At 44.3% G+C, this 26,306-nt stretch overlaps 1 protein-coding gene across 4 annotated transcripts in view; it reads right to left on the reverse strand.

The window, feature by feature from the left end:
* Nucleotides 1–620: 620 nt before the first annotated feature.
* STXBP4 (syntaxin binding protein 4) overlaps nucleotides 621–26,306 on the reverse strand; it is a 117,852-nt gene continuing 92,166 nt past the window's right edge. For 3 of the 4 annotated variants that reach the window (XM_060272007.1, XM_060272008.1, XM_060272009.1), the window contains one exon: nucleotides 621–3,605. In XM_060272007.1, the coding sequence (XP_060127990.1) occupies nucleotides 3,488–3,605 (118 nt within the window). In that variant the 3' untranslated portion in view covers nucleotides 621–3,487. The remainder of the gene's footprint in view (nucleotides 3,606–26,306) is intronic. The other variant, XM_035103825.2, reaches the window with a different exon arrangement.

Here is a 26,306-nt window from a genome sequence, read left to right on the forward strand (position 1 = left end):
GGTGAGAAATTACCTCCTGGGTCCAATGTATAGCGGGCAATATACCGTAGTAAATAGTGCAAAATGTCTTCCACCTGTGATTACCCAATATACAGAGCCTAAAGGTAAAGGTAAAGGGATGCAGGTGGCGCTGTGGTCAAAACCACTGAGCCTCTTGTGCTTGCTGACTGGAAGGCCGGCAGTTTGAATCCCTGCGACGGGGTGAGCTCCCGTTGCTCTGTCCCAGCTCCTGCCAACCTAGCAGTTCGAAAGCACACCAGTGAAAGTAGAAAAAAAAGGTACCACTGCAGCGAGAAGGTTAACGGCATTCCCATGCGCTTTGGTTTCCATCACCATTGCGCCAGAAGTGGTTTAGTTCTGCTGGCCACACAGCCTAGAAAACTGTCTGTGAACAAACACCGGCTCCCTTGGCCTGAAAGCGAGATGAGCGCCGCAACCCAACAGTCGCTTTTGATTGGACTTAACCGTCTAGGGGTCCTTTACCTTTTTACCTTTACCTATACAAAACCTGTCTTCATACAGTACCCTGTTATATTGTCTGTCTAGGACAGGCATAGGCAAACTTGGCCCTTCAGATGTTTTGGGACTACAACTCCCATCATCCCTGACCACTGGTCCTGTTAGCTAGGGATGATGGGAATTGTAGTCCCAAAACATCTGGAGGGCCGAGTTTGCCTATGCCTGGTCTAGGACAGCGGAGGGCAGAGCTTGAAAACACAGCTTGGTAAAAATGAGTCTTAGTGAAGCTGGCTGGAGGTTCAACAGGTTCTAAAATTGACTGTGTGTTTTTTTTAAAGAAGGGGGGCATTTATCCAGAGACTATGACTGAATGCAAGGACAATCAAATGCCTTAAGTAGAGAGGAAGAGGATAAGGTGCAGAAGCCACAAGCCCTGAATAGTTTAGGAAAAGAAGCCAGCCAGAAGACCAAGGCACGGGAAAGGCAAAGAATAAAACCCAAAAGTTAGCACAATCCGTTTTATTATAAACTTCTAAAAGGGCATTATTGTTTGATGCCTGTTACAAACTGCTGAGGATTCATATCTTCAATCTGTCATCTCTACTTACAGTTCTCTGCGTAATCAAATTTACCTTGTGACTTAACATGGAAAGCAAGCAAGGCAGGATTGTAATGTTGTATGCTTTTAAACATAATCTGCTTTAATATACACTCTGGGTATCGATACGCGGCAGTAAAAAACTGCGATCCGGTGGTAGCTTATGTGACCAGCTAGCGTTAAGAAGCGGCGAAGCAGGAATAGCAATCCACTTCAGAAAAGCCATTAATTAGAAAGCAAAGATACACAAACAACTCCAGATTGCTGAAACATGATCAGGTGGAGATGAAGATTGTAGCTATGGCCATTAGTGGAATGATAAAAACCTTGACCTAATTAGACTCAGTTTATGCCTTGGTTGGAAAGGCAATGCAAGTGAAGATTTGGGGCTGGGAGGAAAATGCATCCATTCTTTGCTAGGAGCAAGAATTGCTTCTGCTTCCTTGAACAGAAGACCATTTCAGATTAGAGCCATGGCCGCTGTGCTGAATTGCCCTGGAGCAACGCTGTCTGAATTGGGCTACAGATTTAAGCTAGTTCAGTTGCCATGGTGTTTCTCAAGGACCCTGGGAACTTTTGCTGCAGGATCATACCAAGATCCCTGCTACCTTAACGAGTGATGGTTCTCTAGGGTCCCTCAGTGTGTGGAAACCATGGCAGGGGAAGTGATTTAGGATTATAGGTGTTGATTTAAGAACCCTGTTGGATCAGACCAAAGGCCCATCGAGTCCAACCAGATGCCTCTCTCCACTTGTGATCCCCAGCAACTAGGATGCCCTTAGCTCCATGTTGCCCAAAAGGTAACCCACTGGCCACTTGGAGCCTACTGAGTCTTACCCACTAGGGCTGGGCGAAATCTGGTTTTCAACAACGTGATATATCAGTAGCTAAATACCGCGATACACTCCCCACCTTAGGAGGGGAGGAAGAAGCAGCCAAGATGTAGCCCAGGCCTACTGAGCGAGCTCCGATCCCTCTCTGGCTTCTGCATGTCTGTCTCAGGCTCTGTGTCACAGGCTCATGTTTTCGGGCTCCGTACATTTGTCTGCCTTTGCCTTTGCCCGAGTGGGCAGGCCGAGTCTTTCCTTCTGGAGCAACCTCCTTCCCCAAGTGGAAATACACTGCCCAGCCGCTCGGGCGAAGGCAATTTGAGCCTCTGATACATCACAGCTGCTGGGGAGCTCAAAAAGTCTGAAACCTTTATCAAGATGTGAGCACCATATTGGTTTCAGGCAAGAATTCGGAGTACAGTGGTACCTTGGTTCCCGAACGGCTTAGCTGCTGAACAAATCGGCTCCCGAACGCTGCAAACCCAGAAGTGTGTGAATGTTTTTCGGAAGCTGAACTTCCGACACAGATTCCGCTTGAGTGCAGGAAGCTCCTGCAGCCCATCGGAAGCCGCACCTTGGTTTTCAAATGGTTTCTGGAGTCGAACAGAATCCCGGAACGGATTAAGTTTGAGAACCAAGGTACCACTGTATTGCGCAGCCCTGCGACCCACTGAGACTCTGGGTCTTCCCCTAGCAAAATGGTGAATGATGAAAATCTCCATCCGAAGATCGCAGGGCGGTGTACAATATAAGAACACAAAAATAGGTAGCATAACAACAAACAAAAACAATAACCCCTCCCTCCCTACAGTTTAATAGGCCATAGATTGTTTAATTCGCCAAAGGCCTGGGAGAAGAGGAATGTCTAGTCTGGGCTATCCTGTCCAAATCATTGAAGAAGTATGCTGCTGAGTCATTAAGCCGATACTCTCTTGATCTGTTGAAACAAGCTTGAACACCTCTGTGTTTCCATCGTCTCTTGATAACTCCAGCAGATTCTGTCGTCTTAAAGCCTTCCTCTGCTGATCCAGCTGGAAGAAAAAGTGGACGAGCGTCATCCGCTCTGGCAGAACCCCCAAAATCTGCCAAAAACCACTGTCACCGAGGGCTGGGTCACAGCATCAGGGGCAGAGGGCAGATTTTGCGCAAGCCACGACTTTGCCCGCAATTGTATTGCTTTACTTTTCTCCATGAATGGCAACCATTGACTCATACATGAGCAAAAAAAAACTGGTGGAATGTTGGGGATTGCCTTTTATATGTACAGGCTATAGATATACAAAGGATCAATAGTATTAGGCGGAGAAGCAGGTGTGAATTGCCGTTTTTTTAAATTAAAAAAACCCCAGTGGGCTTGCAATACTTGCTGCAAATCATCACAGGTGCTTGATCTGTGCGGCTGGGTTTATCTATACACCAGAGAAAGTCCGTTGACGCAGACTGCGACTTATTTAGCTGGCAGACTACACAAGCGAGAGCAACGTTGATAAATTGTTTCAGATGGAACTAGTTCATGGGAGCTAGACTATTGGAAGTAGGTCATCTCTTGACAATTGCGATGATACCACCATTTGCATCTGTTTTTTGCCAGTCGATGTTCTCAGCCTTTGAGATCTGGAAGCTCTCTGAAGCTATCCTCCTCCTCGTTCTCTTCGGAGCGTGGCAAGGCCAGTACGTGGGTGACAGGATGGATCCAAGAAGTTGTCTGAGTCACGTGGCTGGAGGGGAACAAAGAGAGAGAGAGGGTTAACAACAACAACAATTTTATTTGTACCTCGCCCATCTGGCTGGGTTTCCTCAGCAGCTCCCGGCACATATAAAAGCATAATGCTAAGCATTAAAAACTTCCCAATACCATGTTGCCTTCAGATGTCTTCTAAAAGTTGTGTAGTTCTTCATTTCCTTGACATCTGATGGGAGGTTGTCCCACAAGGTGGTGCTACTGCTGAGAAGGCCCTTTGCCTGGTTGCCTGTAACCTCACTTCTTGCACTGAGGGAGCTGCCAGAAGACCCTCAGAGGAGGACCTCAGTGTCCCGGCTGAATGATGGGGGTGGAGATGCTCCTTCAGGTATACCAGGGCCGAGGCAGTGTAGGATTTTTTTACAGTCAAAACCGACAATTTGATTTGTGCTCGGAAATGTACTGCTTACCAAGTACTCGGAAACTTAAAAGCTTACCAACTCAAGACCTTTCCTGACAACAAAGCAAATCCCTATAAATGGTGGCTTCTTCCACCAGCCCCCCCCCCCCCCAAGGAGAAGGGAGAGCCACTTGTAAAGAGTTTCCTGGATGTTACGAAGACTCAAGGGAGCTATCAGTAGGGTGGCCCTGCTTATATGCATCAGCAAAAGAGGAACGCATAATCTGCATTGACAGAGGTGAATGCGGGGGGTGGGGAGGCTATAATTTCAACAGATATATAATTCACCTCTCTGGTCTGTTGCCCAGGTGCTAACTGTTGATGGGGATTTCCTGGGGCTCTTCCTTCTTATGGTTCTTGGGCCAGGACAACCTTCAGGAAGAGGACACCTCCAATAAAGGGTTGTTCTCTGGAAAAGGTAAAGGCAAAGGACCCCTGGATGGTTAAGTCCAGTCAAAGGCGGCTATGGGGTGCGGTGCTCATCTCGCTTTCAGGCCGAGGGAGCCAGCATTAGTCCGCCAGACAGCTTTCCGGGTCATGTGGTCAGCGTGACTAAACTGGTTCTGGTGCAATGGGACACTGCGACGGAAACCAGAGCACATGGAAACACCGTTTACCTTCCTGCTGCAGCTGTACCTGTTTATCTACTTGCACTGCCGTGCTTTTGAACTGCTAGGTTGGCAGGAGTTGGGACAGAGCAACAGGAGCTCAACCTGTCACAGAGATTTGAACTGCTGACCTTCCAATCAGCAAGCCCAAGAGGCTCAGTGGTTTAAACCACAGCGCCACCTGCATCCCTGGAAAGTAGAACATACAGCTACCCTAACCATCACACACCCTAGTGACTTCATTTGCTGTTCTCCTGCTGCTGTTGTTTTTAAATGTAAAATTGTAATTTATTTCCCTCCTAGTATCCAGAATAGCCCATCAAAAAACAAATGAATGAAATGATGCTCATGCGGAAGTAAAAGGATAAGGCGGGCAGATTGCACCAAAGGAAACCCAGAAGTCCTATTAAGGTGATAGCCCAAGTTAACAGCATGTTGCTGGCCTTGTCAACACCTTCATTTGGATTTTTTTTAAAAAAGTTTTACTTAACAATCTGATGAAATAAGGACGTCAGAAAGATGCTGTCCGAAATGATGCTCACATATTTACAAACTGGCTCTGAGGCTGAATTATGCCATCCCTCCCTTTATTTCTTTTCTTTTTATTTGTTTGTTTGTTTGACAAAGTAATAATAATAATACATTAATAAGAATAAAAATGTGCACCCCACCACCAAGAGCATTCTATTGTAACTATCCAACCTCCCCAAATTTCAACACCTCTTGCGATAGTTGGACCCCTTTCCGTTTTAACAGTACAAATTCTACAAACACCTTCCCATATCTCCTCAAAATCATTTCTCCTGCATATTCCCCGCCTTACCTTAATGGCACATTTATTGTTAATAGCTATATCCCACACCTCTTTATACCACTCTTCCATTTTGCTTGCCCCTTCCACTTCTTAGCTATCATAATTCGTGCAGCTGTCAATAAATTTGTGAGCAAGTCTTTCAAAGCCTGCGAACCTTCCACCCTGTCGTAAATCGATAATAACACTACCTCTGGACTTTTGGTCAGCTTGTTATCCCTCTCTTTTGCCTTTCCTGGCTCTGCGCCACTGCTAGAGTTCCCATAAATCTTCTTCCATCGCTTCGTAAATAGGGGTGGGAGCCAGTAACTCCACAGAGGGGTCTCGTTGAAATTCCCTTTAATCAACTTAAATAAAATGGAGATGGTTGGGGAAAGCACTCCAGGAATGAGACTGAGTAAAAAGTAGGTGATTCTTCCACCTGTAACCACCTTAAGCGTCCTCTGAAAAACTGTGCCTATTTTCCTCAGGGTGCTTCCCCAAAACATTCATTTCCATTTCGTTTCATCTTAATGCCAGTGACCTGCTTTTCTTTCCAACAGGAAGTCCCAAGTCAGTTAACAATAACATACCACAACGAAGGCAATAACAGCAAAGGAAACAACCAGCAAACCAAACAAGAGGAAAGATGATTTAACAATGAAAATGCCACAATAGCCTCTCGGTAATGTTTCCACCTACTGCACAAGGGGGCCCGGGAGAAATGCACTTAATAAACCTGTTGCAATTCACCCGTAAACAAGAAATTCAATAAATTTAAACCATTTCAATGAATAACAAGGGAGCTAATAAAACGCAGCACATGCTTTACTCAGAAATGTCTTTTTCTCCCCCCCCCCCAATTATAATTTTTTATTGAATTTTCCCCAAAAATTCAAATGGTTACATCAGGCATCCCCAAACTGCGGCCCTCCAGATGTTTTGGCCTACAACTCCCATGATCCCTAGCTAACAGGACCAGTGGTTGGGGAAGATGGGAATTGTAGTCCAAAACATCTGGAGGGCCGAAGTTTGGGGATGCCTGGGTTACATTTTCCGTGTATTGACTCTCCACCGTGTTTCATTCAAACCCCTTTCTCCTGCATTATATATCCAACTCTCGTCTATTGCAGAAATCCCTCTCAAACAGTTACTTTATCTTTTTCTTCCGCTGCCCCTTTCTCAACTCCTGCCCGCAATTTCATTTGCCTGCAGCGCTTTCCCAAACAGTCCAGAAAAGGCCTCCATACTTCTATAAAAAGTTCGTCGTTTTGACCTCTTAATATTGCTGCCGGCTTTGACTTTTCCGCATGGTCCGTTACTTTTAAAAGCCATGCCTCCTTCATTGGAAGAAACCTCCTTTTCTGGAAACCTCCAGCCCAGCAGCCAGAACTTTTAGAAAATGCCTCTTCCCATTAGTGGTGGTGGAAGGGAGTGGGGGTGATGGTTGTAAACTGCCTCTAAACTACTATCATCCTTAACCATTGGTCATGCTGGCTAGGATGGATGGATGCTGGAAGTCCACTGCATCTGGGAGGCATCAGGCAGTGGAAGGTAACTCTAGCACAGAAATGGGAAATCCTTTTCGGCCTGAAAACTCAATTACCGAATGGGGAATTTTCTTTTTCTTTTCTTTTCTTTTCCATTTTCATTTTCAAAAACAAGAACAGAGAACATATTTAACCCCTTCCCCTTCCCTCTCCCTGTCCCACTTACAACTTTGTACCAAATACAGCAGGCATCCCCAAACTTCGGCCCTCCAGATGTTTTGGACTACAATTCCCATCTTCCCCAACCACTGGTCCTGTTAGCTAGGGATCATGGGAGTTGTAGGCCAAAACATCTGGAGGGCCGCAGTTTGGGGATGCCTGAAATACAGCATGTGACTTCCCTTCCACCCTTTTCCTGGTTACTTTTGCTTTTCTACTACTCCATGTAATCCACATCTTTTCGATCATCCAAATTGTTATCTATTAAATACTCTACCTATTTCAATTCTGTTGGATTGATTCGAGACCTGCTAAGCTATTTCTTTGTCTATACTAGTTCTTAAAACATTCAATAGACGAGTATCCATTCCTCCTTATATTCCTTATTTTTGTCTTCTCTTATCCTGTTACTCAGACCAGGCAGTTCAGGATATTCGAACAATCTACACTGCCATTCTTCCTTAGCGGGTACTATACTTGTTCTCCGCCTTTGTGCCAATAATGTTCTAGCTGCGGCAGCGGCGTATAGTAATAAACTCTTTTGTTTTGGGGGGCCTCCGTTGTTACGCCAAGAGGAAAATCTCAGGGGAAGTTTATTTTAAGTATCTTTTTAAATTCATTATATACAGTTTCCCAATATTCCTTAAATATTTTACAGGAACTCCACGTGTGAATCAAAGACCCCCCCTCCCAATTTCAATACACTTCCAACATCATAACAGTCGTACCTTGGTTCTCAAACAGAATGTGTTCCAGGAGTCTATTCGACTCCTGGAGAAACCGTTCGAAAATTGGCTTCTGAAAATTGTTCGAAAACTCACTTCCGGGTTTCGATAGTTTGGGAGCCGGTTTGTTCGGGAGCCAAGGCATTCAACTTCCAAGGTACGACTGTATGTTTAGTTGTTTAGTCGTGTCCGACTCTTTGTGACCCCATGGACCAGAGCATGCCAGGCACTCCTGTCTTCCACTGCCTCCCGCAGTTTGGTCAGACTCATGTTGGTGGCTTTGAGAATACTGTCCAACCATCTCGTCCTCTGTCGTCCCCTTCTCCTTGTGCCCTCCATCTTTCCTCCATCTTTTCCCTCCATATTTCCCAACTTCAGGGTCTTTTCCAGGGAGTCTTTTCTTCTCACGAGGTGGCCAAAGTATTGGAGCCTCAGCTTCATGACCTGTCCTTCCAGTGAGCACTCAGATACTGTATACCTTTCCCCCTTTTTAGACATTTTCACCAATTTGGTGGTGTTAAATGCCATCCCCCAAATTGATGCTTTTGAATTATGGTGCTGGAGAAGACTCTTGAGAGTCCCATGGACTACAAGAAGATCAAACCTATCCATTCTTAAGGAAATCAGCCCTGAGTGCTCCCTGGAAGGACAGATCGTGAAACTGAGGCTCCAATACTTTGGCCACCTCATGAGAAGAGAAGAATCCTTGGAAAAGACCTTGATGTTGGGAAAGATTGAGGGCACTAGGAGAAGGGGACGACAGAGGACGAGATGGTTGGACAGTGTTCTCGAAGCTACGAACATGAGTTTGACCAAACTGCGGGAGGCAGTGGAAGACAGGAGTGCCTGGCGTACTATGGTCCATGGGGTCACGAAGAGTCGGACACGACTAAACGACTAAACAACAACAACAAGAAAATGCCATCCCCGAATGGGGAATTTTCAGGGAGTTGGGGGCGCATACCAGTGGTGGCTGGGGACAGAGACAAATGTGGATGCAGAAACGGATGTGACTCTTACCTTTACAGAAAATAAATCAAAGGCTTACATATAAACACACACACCTGGGAAGAGGCATCATCACACTTTGGGGACTTAGTATATTCAAGGAAAGCACCCTAGGTGGGCAGGAAGCAGGATACGGGAGGGATAAGGAAGAGGCATGACCTCGAATAGCCCTGAGGGCCAGAAAGACAGGATTGGAGGGCCACATCATCAATACAATCATTTTATCATTTATACCTGGTCCATCGGGGTGGCTTCCAACACATAGAAAAATGTAATACAGTGGAAACTCGGTTGTCAAACGTAATACGTTCCGAAATGTTCGACAACCAAGGCAAAATCCATTGAAAAAATGGAGAAATGCATCTCGGAAGCCGTTCGACTTCTGAGGCGCATTCAAAAATGGAAGCATTCACTTCTGGGTTGTTTGCTTTTGAAAGCCGAAAGGTTCGGCTTCTGAAGCGTTCAACAATCGAGATTCTACTGTAAAGCATAAAAAACTTGATACAAGGCTGCCTTCAGAAGCCTCCTAAAGGTTGTACTTATCTCCTTGGCTTGAGGTTTGCATAACTCCATACCCTCCAACATTTTCCCGATGAAAGTACTGACATCCTAAGGAAAAGTGGGACATTCCGGGATCAAATCAGAAACAGGAACGGCTTCTGTAAATCCAAGACTGCCCCTGGAAAATAGGGACACTTGGAGGGTCTGTGATACAAAAACATTGTGCTCGGTGTCATACAAACTGGTCTATGCGGAGGAATCCTGTTTTCTCAACAGGATTAAATCTTTCTCCTGGGGTTCTTCATGGAAGTTTTTTTTTTTTGTACCTGCAGCACCTGAATGGGTTACGCAGGTGGAGGTGTCAAAGTCTTTTCCTGGCTGACAACACATAGAGAAATGTAACAAAGCATTAAAAACTTCCTGATAACAGGGCTGCTTTCAGATGCCTTTAAAAAGTTGTGGAGTTCTTTATCTACTTGACATCTTATTGTTAGCACAGCTGTAATGCAGGATTCGGGGTGGGTGGCATGCTCAGTACAACGTGGTCAAATCTTGACACAATACAAAACCACCTGACTACAGTCTTGGAGTGCCATTGTTTTGCTCCACGGACAGCGAAGGAAGCCCAGCGAGATGTGTGCTAAATGAGCACAGCAGGAGCCTCCAAGCCTCCTTTGCAAAAAAGCCCCGTCGTGTCCGGAAAACAGCTTGCAAGGCGAGACGGCATGAAGGCACCGGTTTGTGCATGGGGGGGGGGGCAAAGGTGAGGGGACACTGATGGTGGGGAAACACGAGACAAAGCACATTGCACCCCCTGTGTGTTCATGCAGAGCCAGCCCGAGGCCCCTTGAGAGCGGTGGGAAGGCTATTCCATCTTCGCCGCAGCAATCGCCCGGTCACGTTTTCCCCATTCAATAGCTGAAGGCTAGCTTTTGCGTCACAGGGCTACAGCCCTGACTTACCGGGGGAGAGATCATTCTGTTCTGAGGATGACGGGTGAATGAATGACGGCATCACCCCTCTATTCCTGCCTTTCTCCCGGCTGTACCAAGCTAATGTTAAATTGAGCATGACAGGCAGAAGCAGGGAAGAAGGAGGTTGTCTTATTATTATGACTGAGAATACTATATAAATCTAGACCGGGGAAAATCTTTCCCATTTTAAACCTGAGGTGTGTTAATTAGATTAACCCATCTTTCGAGCAGACGGGCCGCATATATCTCTACAAGGCTGAAGGTTTTGTTTTTGGTTGTTGTTGCTAGAATTGCTTCTCAAATGTAGACTGGATAAGAACATCAGGATTTGGCCGGCTGAGGTGCTTCCTTCCACTTTTCTGTAGCCTTTAATGCCGGCAGGTTCAAGAGGAGAGCTCAGGATGAATGTTAAGCCGCAGATGAAGGCTGCGGTAGACACACAGTAAAGGTAATTATGACTGCTAATTATACCTTTATTTAGCTGCTAAAATTTACTACTGCTACGACTAATTTCAATATGTATTCCATTTCTAACTCCATCTCAGATGAGAGCCCAGAGCGCATTGCCTTTTGCAAAGACAAACTCAATATGACCATTAAAACGCCAATAGCTATGCTACATTCCAAGCATATTTAAATAATAACAAAACGTCTATAGCTGGAATTGAAAACAAAGGAAGCAAATTAATCCCTGATGCCTCCTTCCAAAGAAATGCGCAAGCATACCTCTCAAGCATTTTTCCTTTGTGGGAAATTGCCCCCTCACTAAGGACTAGGAACATGAGAAGGCTGAACATTTATTATTTATTAATTTCATAAAATTCTTACTCCACTTGATTGTAACAAACAAACAACAACAGCCAAAGTGGTATGCACAAATGCAAGCTTTTGCTTCCTGAAAGCAGATGACATTGACCTCAGCTGGGCCTAGCTTTGTAAATCTCGTGGAGAGTTATGGAAAGTAACATTTGCGTTAAGGCAACTGAGCAGGGAAACCTCGGTAAATTGGAAAGGCATTTTCTTTTTTTGTTTTCAGAGCGTTTTGAAAGCCCTTAAATAACTTATGTGTTGCCAGGCAGTAGAGAACATATTTCTGTAGGTTTGGAAGCTACTTCAGTGAAGGGAGAGGTGCCGTCAAGGAGAAAAGATGTTTATTAGGAACCTACTTCGCATGGTTGTCATCAATAATGAAAGCATGGTATTCAACTAAGGGTTTAGGACACAGGTGGCGCTGTGGTCAAAACCACTGAGCCTCTTGTGCTTGCTGACTGGAAGGTCGGCAGTTCGAATCCCTGCGACGGGGTGAGCTCCCGTTGCTCTGCCCCAGCTCCTGCCAACCTAGCAGTTCGAAAGCATGCCAGTGCAAGAAGATAAATAGGTACCGCTGCGGAGGGAAGGTAAAGAGCATTTCTGTGCGCTCTGGTTTCCATCACAGTGTCCCGTTGCACCAGAAGTGGTTTAGTCATGCTGGCCACATGACCCGGAAAGCTGTCTGTGGACAAACGCTGGCTCCCTCAGCCTGAAAGCGAGATGAGCGCTGCAACCCCATAGTCGCCTTTGACTGGACGTAACTGTCCAGGGGTCTTTTTTTTAATAAAAAACAACAACAACCAAGGGTTCACTGAACGTAATTAATTAGGTCCATTAATTTCAAAAGGGCTACTCTGAGTAAAACAACAAATTTTAACAACTAAACGGAACAGCACCATTGATTTACATGATGCTTATAGAGGGAAATAGGGACCCAGGTGGCGCTGTGGGTTAAACCACAGAGTCTAGGGCTTGCTGATCAGAAGGTCGGCGGTTCGAATCCCTGCAACGGGGTGAGCTCCCGTTGCTCGGTCCCAGCTCCTGCTCACCTAGCAGTTCGAAAGCACATCAAAGTGCAAGTAAATAAATAGGGACCGCTCCGGCGGGAAGGTAAACAGTGTTTCCGTGCGCTGCTCTGGTTTGCCAGAAGCAGCTTTGTCATGCTGGCCACATGACCCGGAAGCTGTCTGTGGACAAACGCCGGCTCCCTCGGCCAATAGAGCGAGATGAGCATCGCAACCCCAGAGTCGGACACGACTGGACCTGATGGTCAGGGGCCCTTTTATCTATAGAGGGAAATAAGGAAGTCCCTGCCCCTAGGGGAGGGAGTTATCTTTGATAGACGGTGTGGCATGGGTTGCCAACATTTTCGGGCCTGTGGGCACATTGGCAAACCAGGGTAGATGTTGTGGGCACCACACCACCTAATCTGTTGGCTACAATAGGATGCTTCTTTCAAGGCTCACTTCAGCTGGGGGAGAGAAACATGTGGGCACGAGGGATGGTCTCTGTGGGCACCTGTGTATCCAGGGGGGCATGCTGGCAACCCCTCGGGGAGGGAGGGGAGGACAGAGAAATCATAGAATTGGAAGTGACCCTGAGGACCGCCCCCCTGCAATGCAGGAATCATTTGCAGCTCTCCCATACAGGGATCGAACCTGCAAAATTGTCACGATCAGCGCCATGTTCTCACCAACTGAACTGTCTCAGAACACCTGAGAACAGAGCAAATGTTTGCTCCAAACTAGTGCTGGGCCAAAGTATTTGGCTCAGGTGAGTTACATAATTTTCAGGTGCAGGTGGTGGATGTTGTGGTGGAAGCGGGGACACCACCCCTAAAGACTGGAGGAGTGATCTTAAGAAGACAGATGAGTTTAATGGTAATTGTGATCATAGAATTGTAATGTTGGAAGGGACCCCGAGAGGCATCTAGTCCAACCCCCTTCAATGCAGGAATCTCAGATATGAGGTAGCCGAGGACTTCGCTCTCTGGAATCCAAAAAACCTTGCCACTGCCTGAAGCAGCTGCGTGCCCCCTGAGAGTGATGGCAACTTCATATTTAAGGTAAAACTGAAATTTCAGTTAAATTCATCCCCTTTCTGAAAGTCGATGGATATTCCTTCCCCCCAACCTACTTTTCAGAGGCAAATGGCCCTTCAAAAGTGTGTGTGTGTGTGTGTGTGTGTGTGTGTGTGTGTGTAATATTCAGAACTCCTTCATTTCAAAATCACACTTTATGTCTGTCTTCGAACGTTATTTTTGTCTTTGAGCTTTATGTCTGTCTTCACCACATGGACCAGGCTAAAGCATCTTCATATTTTTGTTTGTTTACAACTTTCTATTTTTATTCATTTTAGAACATTTTAATCTCAGCTTTGCATCCAATAAACTCAAAAGCTGCTGACAAATAAACAAATCAGAAAAAACCTGTTACATCAACTGTCTTCATTTGAATAGGGTAACAATTAACAGAAACACAACTGAGAACTTAAAACGCTGTAATAGCCAAAAGCAAAAATCATTCATCTCGTAGCTTCAGGGCATTACTGTAAGCTGCAAATATCAAATCATATCACTATGAGGATCAGGGCTTGGCATGCAGTGGGCTTAAATACCAGCCATAATATTTCAAAAGCCATGGATCTGTGCTGTTCGTGATCCGTGTTCTGTATCATAGCAGGGCTACAGCACTAAATCCGAGGCTTAGTTCGGACGTCTTCCCTTAAAGATCTAGAAAGGCTCCTCTCTTGTTTTGTTTGGCGTGATGCTCTCTTGTTTTGTTTGGAGTGATGAAGAGGGGCCCCATCAGAGCTCAGAGCACCCCCACCATTCAGCCCGGACACTGAGATCCAGCACCAAGGGCCTTCTGGCAGTTCCCTCATTGCGAGAAGTGAGGTTACAGGGAACCAGGCAGAGGGCCTTCTCGGCAGTGGCACCCGTCCTGTGGAACGCCCTCCCAGCAGATGTCAAGGCAATAAGTAACTATTTTACTTTTAGAAGACAACTGAAGGCGGCCCTGTTTAGGGAAGTTTTTAATGTTTAATGCTGTACTGTTTTAATATTCGGTTGGAAGCCGCCCAGAGTGACCGTTTCAAGCGGCGCAGAGCCTGGGGGCGCCCAAGCCACAGCATCACTCCCAGGAGATACGTTTGGCCCGGATATGCTGCAGGCTCTGCGGTAAGTGCCACCTGGCATTCTGTCACTTCCCCTTAGTGGTGACACCAGGGGTGGACCGCCCTCACTGCCCCGCTTCCTTCGCCCCTGGTCGCCTCCCCCCAATTTTGGGTGCAAGATAGCACCTCTGCCTCTGAGCACATGGGAAAAGCTGTGGAAAGCAGATATGGAATTTACTGCTTGCAGGTTCTCGGTGGAACCTGAGGATCACCTAGTTTGCTGGGATGCAGGTGGTGCTGTGGTCTAAACGACTGAGCCTAGGGCTTGCCAGTCAGAAGGTCGGCGGTTCGAATCCCTGTGACGGGGTGAGCTCCTGTTGCTCGGTCCCTGCTCCTGCCAACCTAACAGTCCGAAAGCACGTCAAACTGCAAGTAGATAAATAGGTAAATGGCGGGAAGGTAAACGGCGTTTCCGTGCACTGCTCTGGTTCGCCAGAAGCGGCTTAGTCATGCTGGCCACATGACCCGGAAGATGTACGCCGGCTCCCGCGGCCAGTAAACAAGATGAGCGCCTCAACCCCAGAGTCGTCCGTGACTGGACTTAACGGCCAGGGGTCCCTTTACCTTTACGCTTTAAAGTAATAATTATATGAAAATGATGTATAGATGCTACTTAACACCTAACAAATTATCTAATTATCTAACAAATTACATATCCATCACTGGAAATGTAAACAGCTAGATGGATATTTTTTTCATAGGTGGTGGACTTGCAAGAAAGTGAGTGTATTTTGGGAAATGATACAAGATGAAATAAAAAATATGTTAAAAATGAGTATATTAAAAAAAAGCCTGAAGTGTTTCTGTTAAGGATTATAGGGGCAGAACTCCCTCCCCCCCCCATGCTAACATTGTATGTATGTAACAATAGCAGCTAGGATTTTTTATATGCAAAAAATGGAAGGAAGAAGTAGTTCCCACCAAAGAAGAATGGATAAGTAAGATAATGGACTATGCAGAACTGGGAAAATTAACAGCAAAATTAAGAGAATCTAATGACAAACGTTTTATGGAAGAGTGGATGCCCTTTTCGGACAACTTAAAGAAATATTATAGTATGATGAACTCGCAAGTAGGATTTCAGCTATGAGCAGCAGAAGTAATTACAGCATAATATTGTGGGAACCCAGGTGGCGCTGTTGTTAAACCACTGAGCCTAGGGCTTGCTGATCAGAAGGTCGGCGGTTCGAATCCCTGTGACAGGGTGAGCTCCCGTTGCTCGGTCCCAGCTCCTGCCAACCTAGCAGTTCGAAAGCACGTCAAAATGCAAGTAGATAAATAGGAACCACTACAGCGGGAAGGTAAACGGCGTTTCCATGTGCTGCTCTGGTTTACCAGAAGCGGCTTTGTCATGCTGGCCACATGACCTGGAAGCTATACGTCGGCTCCCTCGGCCAATAATGCGAGATGAGCGCGCAACCCCAGAGTCGGTCACGACTGGATCTAATGGTCAGGGGTCCCTTTACCCTTTATTGTGGTTATGATTTGATAGGCAGAGATAGGGTGCAGCAGAAGGGGGAAAAAACAAAAATGGAAAGCAGGGTGGGAAATCGACAAAAATAAGACAGAATTGTGTTTTGTTTTGATTATGTGTGTTAAAAATATTGAAACTTAATGAAATATAATTGGGGGGGGGACAAGACAGCACCTCAGCCTCAGGGACTGACTGGCTTGCCATTGTCACCTCATCTGCCACTCTCAAAGAAAGAGAGGGAGAGGGAAAAGAAGAAGATGGCGCCACTATTACACATCAAACTGCCCACCACAGCTGCTATGGGTGTCATTTGAAATAAAGGTGAATCCCAGGAAGAAATTGGGACCTACTTGCATATTTGGTGGCAGTGTAAATTTTGGGGAATATATATATATATATATATATAATGAATTGAAAAAGATATTAATTTTTTTTTAAAGGAGCCAGAAGTGTTTCTATTAGGACTACTAAACGATGAAAATAAAACCGAGAGATAGATCTTTGGTGATATATGCGACAGTAGCTAGCAGACTGCTCATCGCAAGAAATTGGAAAAGTGATAAACTACCAAATAAGAAGGAGTGGATCATAAAGTTGACAACCTATCAGAATTTAACAATAAAAGCGGGGAAGGTGAATGGTTTGAGAGAAGGGAAATTAGAAAAAGATTGGAAAATGTTTAAACAATATTTAAGGAAACAGGTAGAAAAAGCCAACCTCCTGGGAGAAATATACAAGTTCCAAATTCAAACATGGAAAAAATAGGAAAAAGTATGCGTAAAGACAGAGATATACATAAACCAGAGTAGAGGGAAGACTGGAAGTCACACGAGGTGAAGGGGTGGGGGTGGGGGGTGAGGTGGAGGAATCATTTTATTATTTGTATTTTATTATTTATCTATCTTTCCCCCCCTTTTCATTGCCTGTTAGCCTTTTTTTGTTACATTGTTACATTGCCTGTTTCATTGCCTTTTTTAGTTGTGTATTTCTGTTATGTTATAACTTTAGTTGTGTATTTCTGTTATGTTATAACTTTTATGTTATAACTTTTTAGTTGTGTATTTCTGTTATGTTATAACTTTTGATGTTTATTTTATGATTTCATATAAGATTAATTTATGATTTAAAGAGGACTTATATATGAGTTGCAATTATGTATGATTTATAACTTATAATTTTTATATGATTTTTAAAATATGATTTATGTATGTTTCTTCCTTTTTGGTTTTTTGTTTGTTTGTATGCGAATAATTTTTTTAAAAAAAGAAAGAAAAAAAGGTGAATCGTTTGTCTCAGGCAGCCGGTGGATTGGCCTGGTCAGAAAATCCTAATGGGGGGGGGGAGACACACCAATAAGCTTTCTAAATTTTAGTGCGTTTGAAGAACTTTTGCCATTAGCTTGGATAAAACCTTCGTTCACATGGAGCGACAGGGGTGTGTGTGTGTGTGTCGCAGCTCTGCAGTACTTTGACTCGGGGCCTTTTGTCTCTTCCAGCCTGATCCTGCCTCTTCACTGGAAAGCAAATGCTTATAAGTCAACCCTAAGTCCACCCAACATCGCGGACTCAGCCACACAATATAGCAGAGACGGCTTACGCACAGAAATGATTACCGCCTGCCTTGCCACTTATTTATAGCCCTCTGAGAGTGCTGTGGCTAAAGAGCTTTGACATAATCAGTCCAATGAGATAATCCCAGATTTAATGTTTTGGGGGAACATTGTGATATTGGAAATACGTCCTCCCTGACATGCATGTGGGGAACATCAGTGAAGAGGGCTAGTCTGGGGCGGTGCCATAGCTGTCAAGTCCCCCCCCCCTTTTTAAAAGGGAAATTCCCTTATGCTGAATGGGCTTCCTCGCGAGAAAAGGGAAAACTTGACAGCAGGCACCCTCCAGATGTTATGGCTTACAACTCCCATGATCCCTAGCTAACAGGACCAGTGGTTGGGGAAGATGGGAATTGTAGTCCAAAACATCTGGAGGGCCGAAGTTTGGGGATGCCTGCTTTACAGCTATGGGCGGTGCGGATGTGTGCATGCATGGGTGGGAGGAGGGAGGGTTCAAATTTTCCCTCTAAGGTTGCATTTAGTGGGAGGATGTGTTTTAGAAATGTGGAAATCTGCTATGGGTCCAGCTGGCCCGCTGTTTTCTACTTTAACTGTGTGTCTCTCCAAAGGTTGTGGATGGTTAAATGCATGTCCACACATTTAAAATGCAAATTGCATGGGGGCGCACTGATAATTTAATAGAATCCAAGCCAATGTGCAGGGGAGAATTTAACCCTTTCCCCCCTTGTGCTCCTGAGGAATATCCCTCTTCAGAAGCTGGATTTCCACTATATGAAATACAGTACTAACATCTGATGAGTGATATTCCGTAGGGCAGCAGTGGGAGAGAAAAGGGTTTAACTCTTCCTTATTAGTCCCCACAGCAGATGCAATTTGCATTTTTTTAAAAAAGCCTGCTTATTAAGAGGCAAAGACACATTTAACAATTTCATCAAATAAATTCCTGACACCCAGGAAGTGGTCTTTCCAAATCCTTTTGTTACCCGAGGTCTTTGTGACAGGAGATATCAGGGAACTGAATGGGAAATCCAGCGAGCTTTGGGCAGAAACAAACAGAAATTCCCACATGTAAATACCCTCCCCAAGCAAAAAATAAAATAATTTTTTCTCTCCATTTAACAACATGCTTTGGGAAAATATCAGTCTGAGCAGAGGCAATAACCGGAGCAATCAACAGACCTATTTGAAGCACCGGATGGATTTCCAAAGGCCTTGTTTTTCAGAGGTTAATTTAATTGTAAGGTGTGCTTTGCTGTCAAAATTTACAGATACGTTCATCAAATCCACTGCTATAGTGAAGTTAGAAGAAAAAAAATATTGGAAAGATGAGAGAAAGCAACAGGTTTTCCGCTGCAGGCGAATGCATGACAATACCGCTTCTGAAAAGTGAAACACGACAATTGATGGTCTAGTCCTGCATGGGACAATTATGGGCTACCACTTCTGTATAGGCATCTGGGCACTGAAGCCAACACCGAACAGTAAAAAGCAACGAGGGATGAAGCCCAGAGGCAAATGTCTGTATTTCAGAAAATGAAATAAGCTTGCACCAAAGAGTTCAGACTATAACAGGAAAAAAAACAAGATGGCAAATCCTCCAGCTACTGACTCCAAGATCTGGCTCTTACAAACTTTTTTTACGTGACAAGCCACATTGCGATGCAACACTTATCCTGTGTTTTCATTTGCCATATATGTTTTGATATGTGCTGCCTGACAGGCGGGGTATAAACAATAAAATTATTATTGCATTAACCCCAAATGTATTTGCATCGAAGTCACATCTATCGTGAGACCATCTAGCAAGTCTGCCAGGCATGGCCAAACTTGGCCCTCCAGCTGTTTTGCAACTACAGTTCCCATCATCCCTGACCACTGGTCCTGTTAGCTAGAGATGATGAGAGTTGTAGTCCCCAAACAGCTGGAGGGCAAAGTTTGGCCAATGCCTGAAGTATGCCAAGGGAGGAAAAAGGAATGACAAAAAGAAAAAAAGGGATTTAGCGGAGGCTTAAATGTGGCAAAGCCTGACACCAAAAAACTAAAGTTTTCCAACACATGGTGGATTCAGAAGGAAAGTTCAACATGCAGAAAAAGCACAGCACAGCGATTTTACATTAGCAAAAGCGAACCAGAGAATCGGGAGGAAGAAAATCCTGAAGATTGCACAAAGTCTAACTGATCATTTATGCAAAAACGTTTGGCTTTCGTGTAGGGACCAAAGGTGTAATTCGAGATCGACCAAGGTTTCTGCTAAAGCAGAAGTGAAAAACAGCTAGAAACTGAACGGTTCTATTTCTCCTGAAGCACACATCCTGAAACCCATTCTCTAGCTAGCAACTGCCCTTTGCTACACTGTTAATTTTCTGTAAGCTGAATGCTGGGTTTGCTAGCAACACTTAACTTGCTGCAGTGCTACAGTGCATTGATGCTTCACAAAACGCTAACCTGATTCGTGCCTTGGTGAGCATCACGGCACACGCTATCAGAGCATGGTAGAGAGTGAAGCCTGCTCTTGAGCTGAAAACCAAGGCTGGGGCACCCCATTGCCCCCAAGCCTAGGAGTGAGCTGCAAAATCAATGGGATCATGTGGCATAGAGCTAGTCAGACTATATCGATTTGCATTGCATATTTAAATGCTCTCTGTGCACCTATCTATGGACACATGTAAAGCAATATGAAACCCTCCTTCCTTCTAGAAAACTAAGGGTTGTCTTCTTGGCATATTGTATGCTGAAAGAAAATTATATGAAAATGATGTCCCTGACTCCAAAGGAGCAGAAAAGACTTTAAATGTATGCAACGACAGCCGCATGGAAGTTATTAGCTCAGAGATGGAAAGAAGACAAGGTCCCTACCAGAGAAGAATGGCAAACCAGAAAGCTCAGGAACCAAGAAGACAAAAACTTCAAGAAAGAATGGAGGAAATTTGTAACTTATCGGAGAGACCATTGTAAGGAGATGAAAACATTAGCAGGATTGCAATAACACTTGTAATGTAGAAAATATTATGGACAAAATGGAGTGACTTAAAATATGGATTATTGAACAATATGCAGTTGAAAAGGTTGACAACAGGACCCATGGAAGGGAAAGTGAGAAGTTCAGAGATTTGGAGGAATTTTAAAGTACAGTGGTCCCTCGACTTACGAACTTAATCCATTCCGAATGCACATTCGTAGGTCGAAAAGTTCGGAAGTTGAAACACAGCTTCCCATAGGAAAAGAAAATTCGAAAAAAATTGTAAGTTGAGGAAACCGCATTTAAAATTGCCAATGGTTTCCGTTCGTATGTAGAAAAATTTGTAAGCGTGCGGCCATTTGTCCCGTTCATAAGTCGAAACCTACGGATGTTGAGTAATTTGTAAGTCGAGGGACCACTGTATGGATATGTATTTTGTGTTGTTATAATTTCATGTTTGTAAAACCAAATAAAAATTATTTCAAAAAAAGAAAATGAAAACTAAGGGTTGTAGTCAACGAAGTCCTACTCAGAGCAGACCCACAGGGTGCAATTCAAGTGTGGCACGAAAGTGGGGAACAAAGTCTGCATCCTCAACAAAACTTCCTCCCTGTGCAGTCCCTAGACCGGTTCTGGGGTTTCCCCCCCAACATGCCAGAGCAGATTTATGGGTTGCAGGGGAAGAGGAAGTCCTGTTGTGTGAGCAGACCTTGTTCCATGCACACAACAACATAGATGAATCCCACCCATGAAAATCAACGACCCCAAGTTAGTCATGTCCATTAACTTCAGTGGGTCCAGTCCGAGGAGCACATTGAATGACATCCTAAATGTCAGGAAGGCTACAAGAGAACTTGTGTGTTACTTGTGGCATGGGAAGTTTCTGTACAAAAGGAGCTTGATGGGAGGGATCATTGAAATGTGTAGTGCATCTCCTGCAGACTACAGGAATATTATTCAGCAAGAGTTGCACAACTCCTGAGTAGTTTGGCTCTTAGTGCTTTGGAACGTTTTATGGAAGAGCTCTAAGCTCCTTGGAGAAAGGGTGAGATCCAGAAATAATAATAATAATAATAATAATAATAATAATAATAATAATAATAATAATAATTTATTATTTATACCCCGCCCATCTGGCTGGGTTTCCCCAACCACTCTGGGCGGCTTCCAACAGAAAAATAAAACACAGTAATCTATTAAACATTAAAAGCCTCCCTGAACAGGGCTGCCTTCAGATGTCTTCTAAAAGTCTGGTAGTTGTTTTCCTCTTTGACATCTGTTGGGAGGGCGTTCCACAGGGCAGGCGCCACCACCGAGAAGGCCCTCTGCCTAGTTCCCTGCAACTTGGCTTCTCGCAACGAGGGAACTGTGATAAACAATAGGTACCGCTCTGGCGGGAAGGTAAACGGCGTTTCCATTTTTGGGGACAACATTGAATCTGATGCATGAGAAAGTTTGTGGAATGAAAATTTAAAATTTACGGCATGTATAATTCTGAAAGAGAATGTAATGAAGATGATTTATCATTGGTATTTAACCCCTGTAAAATTAGCCAACATGTATAGAATCAGAAATAAGGCATGCTGGGAATGCAAAACATCAGATGGTGAATTCTACCACATGTGGTGGACCTGTGATGAGATTAAACCATTTTGGGAGAGGCTGTACAATGAGCTTAAAAAGATATTTGGATACACTTTTGTTAAAAAGCCGGAAGCCTTTCTGCTGGGGCTAATGGGTAATGAAATTCGAAAAACAGACCAAAGATTGTTTATGTATGCCACTGTGGCGGCAAGAACATTAATAGCCCCAAAATGGAAATTGCTGGAGGTACCTTTGATAGCGGAGTGACGGACGAAAATGATAGAATATATGGAAATGGCCAAACTGACACACAGAATTCGCGACCAGGACGATGGGAGATTTCGGAAGGAATGGAGTAAATTTGTAGAATATGTAAAAGATAATTATAAAGAAATGAAGACACTAGCAGGATTGATATAAAACCTACATCCTTGATAATAATAATAATAATAATAATTTATTATTTATACCCCGCCCATCTGGCCGGGTTCCCCCAGCCACTCTGGGCGGCTTCCAACAAAACAGAAATTCTAAAATACAGAAATCCATCAAACATTAAAATACAGAGATCCATCAAACATTAAAAGCTTCCCTAAAAAGTAAATTAAATAAATGTGTGATTGGATTGATATAGTATACCTGCGGCCGGGGGAGGGGGGAGGGGAGTCAGGGCTTGATAAAGCCATATGTTTTGTAAATGTTATGTATATGTGATATGTAAGAATATTAAATGAAAACAATAAAAATTTAATGTAAAAAAAAGAAAAGAAGTGATAAACAAACATGGTATTGCCTTATAAAAAAGCAAGAGACGGGTCGGTTTTGCTACCCTTCGCAGGATTAAATCACTTACGTCTTCATCGCAATTTTTCTGCTTTCCAGCTTTGCAGGGGAATCTACGGTCCAAAGAAAGCAAAAGAACAAACACCGAAGCAAGTACAGTAAATCTCTCTCAGGAGCAGCTGGCAGAGACAATTTGAAGGGACCCAGAACACGCCGACAGCTTGGGAAGTTACTTATTTCTACAATCAGAACCAGATGGCTTGACCTTAAACATCAACATGTCTTTTAATAACTTCTGTTTATTTGGTAGCCAGTTGGCCTGGGGTCACAGGAAAATTCTGGATTAAAAAAAAGGGGGGGGAGGCACCAGTTAAGGATGAAGAAGGCCAGCAAGGCTCACCTGACCATTAGCCATTCCACCTTGGTGCAATGTACCTGGGCTGTCCTGGGACAAGAAGGGAACAAAGGAAGGACAGAATGCTATGCGAAAGAATGGGAAATGGACCAGGAATCCTCAAGGACCAGATGCTAGGCAAAGAAACAGTCTTAAAGAAAGGGGGGGGGGAAGGCTGGTGGTACCACCAATTATTGTGATAAACAGAAGAGAGGGAGTCTAGAGCAGCTATGTTAAGGAAGACCAACATCTGGCTCTCCAGATGTTGCTGGCTGGACCACAACACCCACCACCCCTGATCATTAGTCATGCTGGCTGGGGCTGATGGGAGTTGGAGTGATAGTTTTTCCACCCCTTAGTTAGGTGAAGCATTGGTAGGGATGAGGGGCAAAGGGAGTCCTGATTAGGACCAGACTAAATGGCTGAGGAGGCTCATTGATTCCATCTGAAGTGGTCAGAATGACCGAGATGCTATGACTTGTGTTCAGTGTTGGTCCCACCCAGAGTAAACCCAATGCAATGAATGGACTCGAGTTGGTCATGACTATTATTTCAGTGGGTCTACTCTGGGTAAGATTAGCACTGGAGACAACCCTGTGTATCTGATGGTTTCAGAGAAGACCAACAGAACCTTCACTCTTCTTTTGCCTTTCTAACGCTGCAGAGCCTGTTTACCTGTTGTAAATGGCATCTCAAGATACCTAAGGTTACTCCAGGTCTTTCAAGTGATTGCAACCAGAATCTCCCATGAAAAGGGATACATGCTTATTTACTGGCCTTGGTATACACTGCTTAAGTATATGGAATATGTACAACCAACCGATCACTCTGCTCTGTGGGAGAGGGCAGCTGAAGATAGCATCTTATCAGGATTCTCCATTCTGCCTGATGTCAGTATTGGGTGTTTGGTGTGGTGGCAGCTACCTTTTCAAACTCCCTCCCATAATATATCAGACAGACACAACCTCTACTGTCTTTCCAGCATCTATTAAGATTTTCTTCTTTCAACAGATATTTTTCTGGGTCGGAACCTGCATTGGATTTGAAACTTTTATATATGTAACTGTTTTTAAATGTTTTTATCCATGCTTTTGTTCTATACAGTGGTTCCTTGGTTCTCAAACTTAATCCGTTTCGGAAGTCCATTCCATAACCAAAGCGTTCCAAAACCAAGGTGCATTTTAACATAGAAAGTCATGCAAAATGGATTAATCCGTCCCAGACTTTTAAAAACCCCTAAATTTACTATCTAACGAGACCACTGATCCATAAAATTAAAGCAATAAATAATGTACTGCATTCACACAATCAATCAATCAATCAATCAGTAGCTAAACTGGGTTCCACACAGTCACAAAAAATAGCCGCAAAACAAAAAACTCAAAATAAATAGCAAAAACAGACACTCAAAACAGAAGTGTGGCACTCAAATCATCAGCATAATGCTCAAAACGGAGCACGTTCGGCCGCTGAAAAACGTTCACAAACCAGAGCACTTACTTCTGAGTTTGCAGTGTTTGGGTTCCAAGTTGTTTGAGTACCAAGGCGTTTGAGAACCAAGGTACCACTGTATATGGTTTTACTGAAATTGTGAAATCACTTTGAGATGGTTCATAAATGATAAAGTGTTCAAAATCACTAAGGGAGCTATGGCAGAGTGAAAAGGAGGTGGGAGCTTTAGGGTGAAGGGAAGGTAATAAATGGAAATAAAAGCCCCGGGTCATCTTGCAGTGATCTGGTGGGCTGCAGATTCCAAAAGGGAGCCATATTCCAATCAGCACTGGGATCCATTTGCTGTTGGTCAGTTAAGTCTGCTTTGGATCCCTAGTTTCGCGTGCTCTCGGGTTTGTTATTTTACAGCCCAGTCTTATGCATATTTACTAATGAGTAAACCTCACCACATTCAGCAAGAGTTACTCGCGGGAAATTGTGCATGGGATTGAAGCTTTGACTACTTCTTGTTCAGCTACTTTGACCAGCACCTTGCAGAAGAAAAGTGGCACTGACATTTCAAAGTCTGGAAGGGCTGGCAAACGTTTTTGCAAATGAAGGACTCTCTCGTGTTTGTGTAAACCCCCCCCCTTAAGATATTAGGGGTTCAACTCACATTTTCTTTGGCAAAGGGCCTCACTTTAAAAGCAGTTTGCAGGTCACAGGAAGCGATACTCTGAACAGTGGCTTCGAGGAATACTCATCTAAAACACTGCTACCTCTGACAGCAGACAGTGTATTCGAAAGAGCTGGGGCTTGCTTTTTTTGCAGACAGCAAAGCAAATTTGATAGGGGCAAAAATCCTTTGAAATTTTACACATATGCAAGCGGTGGGCGTGCGTGGGAGGATAGCAAGACCTTGCCTACTTTGGGGAGTCAGTCTCATGATGTTGAGCTACAATATGGCAAAGATGAATACGGTAGGAGGGTAGAAGAGACTGCCTGCGGTGGCTTGCTTCGAAAAGTGCAGGTGTGGCTACTATGTTCTTTGCTGCTATGCCTGCAATGTAGCCCATTCAAAACTATGTGCGCTTTGCAATTGTCTCCCTCCTACATGCTCTTTAGAGTGGGTCCAGGTGGGAGATTAATATAGTTAGCAGGTTATTCAGATCTTGCAAATGGAATGTTGCCAGCACTTTTTTTTAAAAAAACGTATTGCATTTTCTACAGAAAGGGCGAATCCAGAATAGATTTGAGAGAGAGAAATAGGGGATGCCATCGTGGGGAAAAATACGTGAGCAGAACTGATACAACACGTCTGAAACCTTAATCTCTACTAAGACAATCCAAAACCACAGCGTGAAAAGCCATTTCCCATGATCTGCATAAATTGTGCACATAATTTTACTTATTTTGCATAATAGATACGGTAAAGGTAAAGGACCCCTGGACGGTTAAGTCCAGTCAAAGGTGACTATGGGGTTGTGGCACTCATTTCGCTTTCAGGCCGAGGGAGCTGGCGTTTGTCCACAGACAGCTCTCCGGGTCATGTGGCCAGCACCACTAAACCACTTCTGGTGCAACGGGACACAGTGACAGAAGCCAGAGCACACGGAAACGCCATTTACCTTCTCTCCACAGTGGTACCTATTTATCTACTTGCACCGGTGTGCTTTCAAACTGCTAGGTTGGCAGGAGCTGGGACCAAGCAACGGGAGCTCACTCCGTTGCTGGGATTCGAACTGCCGACTTTCTGATTGGGAAGCCCAGGAGGCTCCGTGGTT

The sequence above is a fragment of the Zootoca vivipara genome, chromosome 2 (assembly GCF_963506605.1).
Source record: "Zootoca vivipara chromosome 2, rZooViv1.1, whole genome shotgun sequence".
NCBI classification, from domain to species: Eukaryota; Metazoa; Chordata; class Lepidosauria; order Squamata; family Lacertidae; genus Zootoca; species Zootoca vivipara.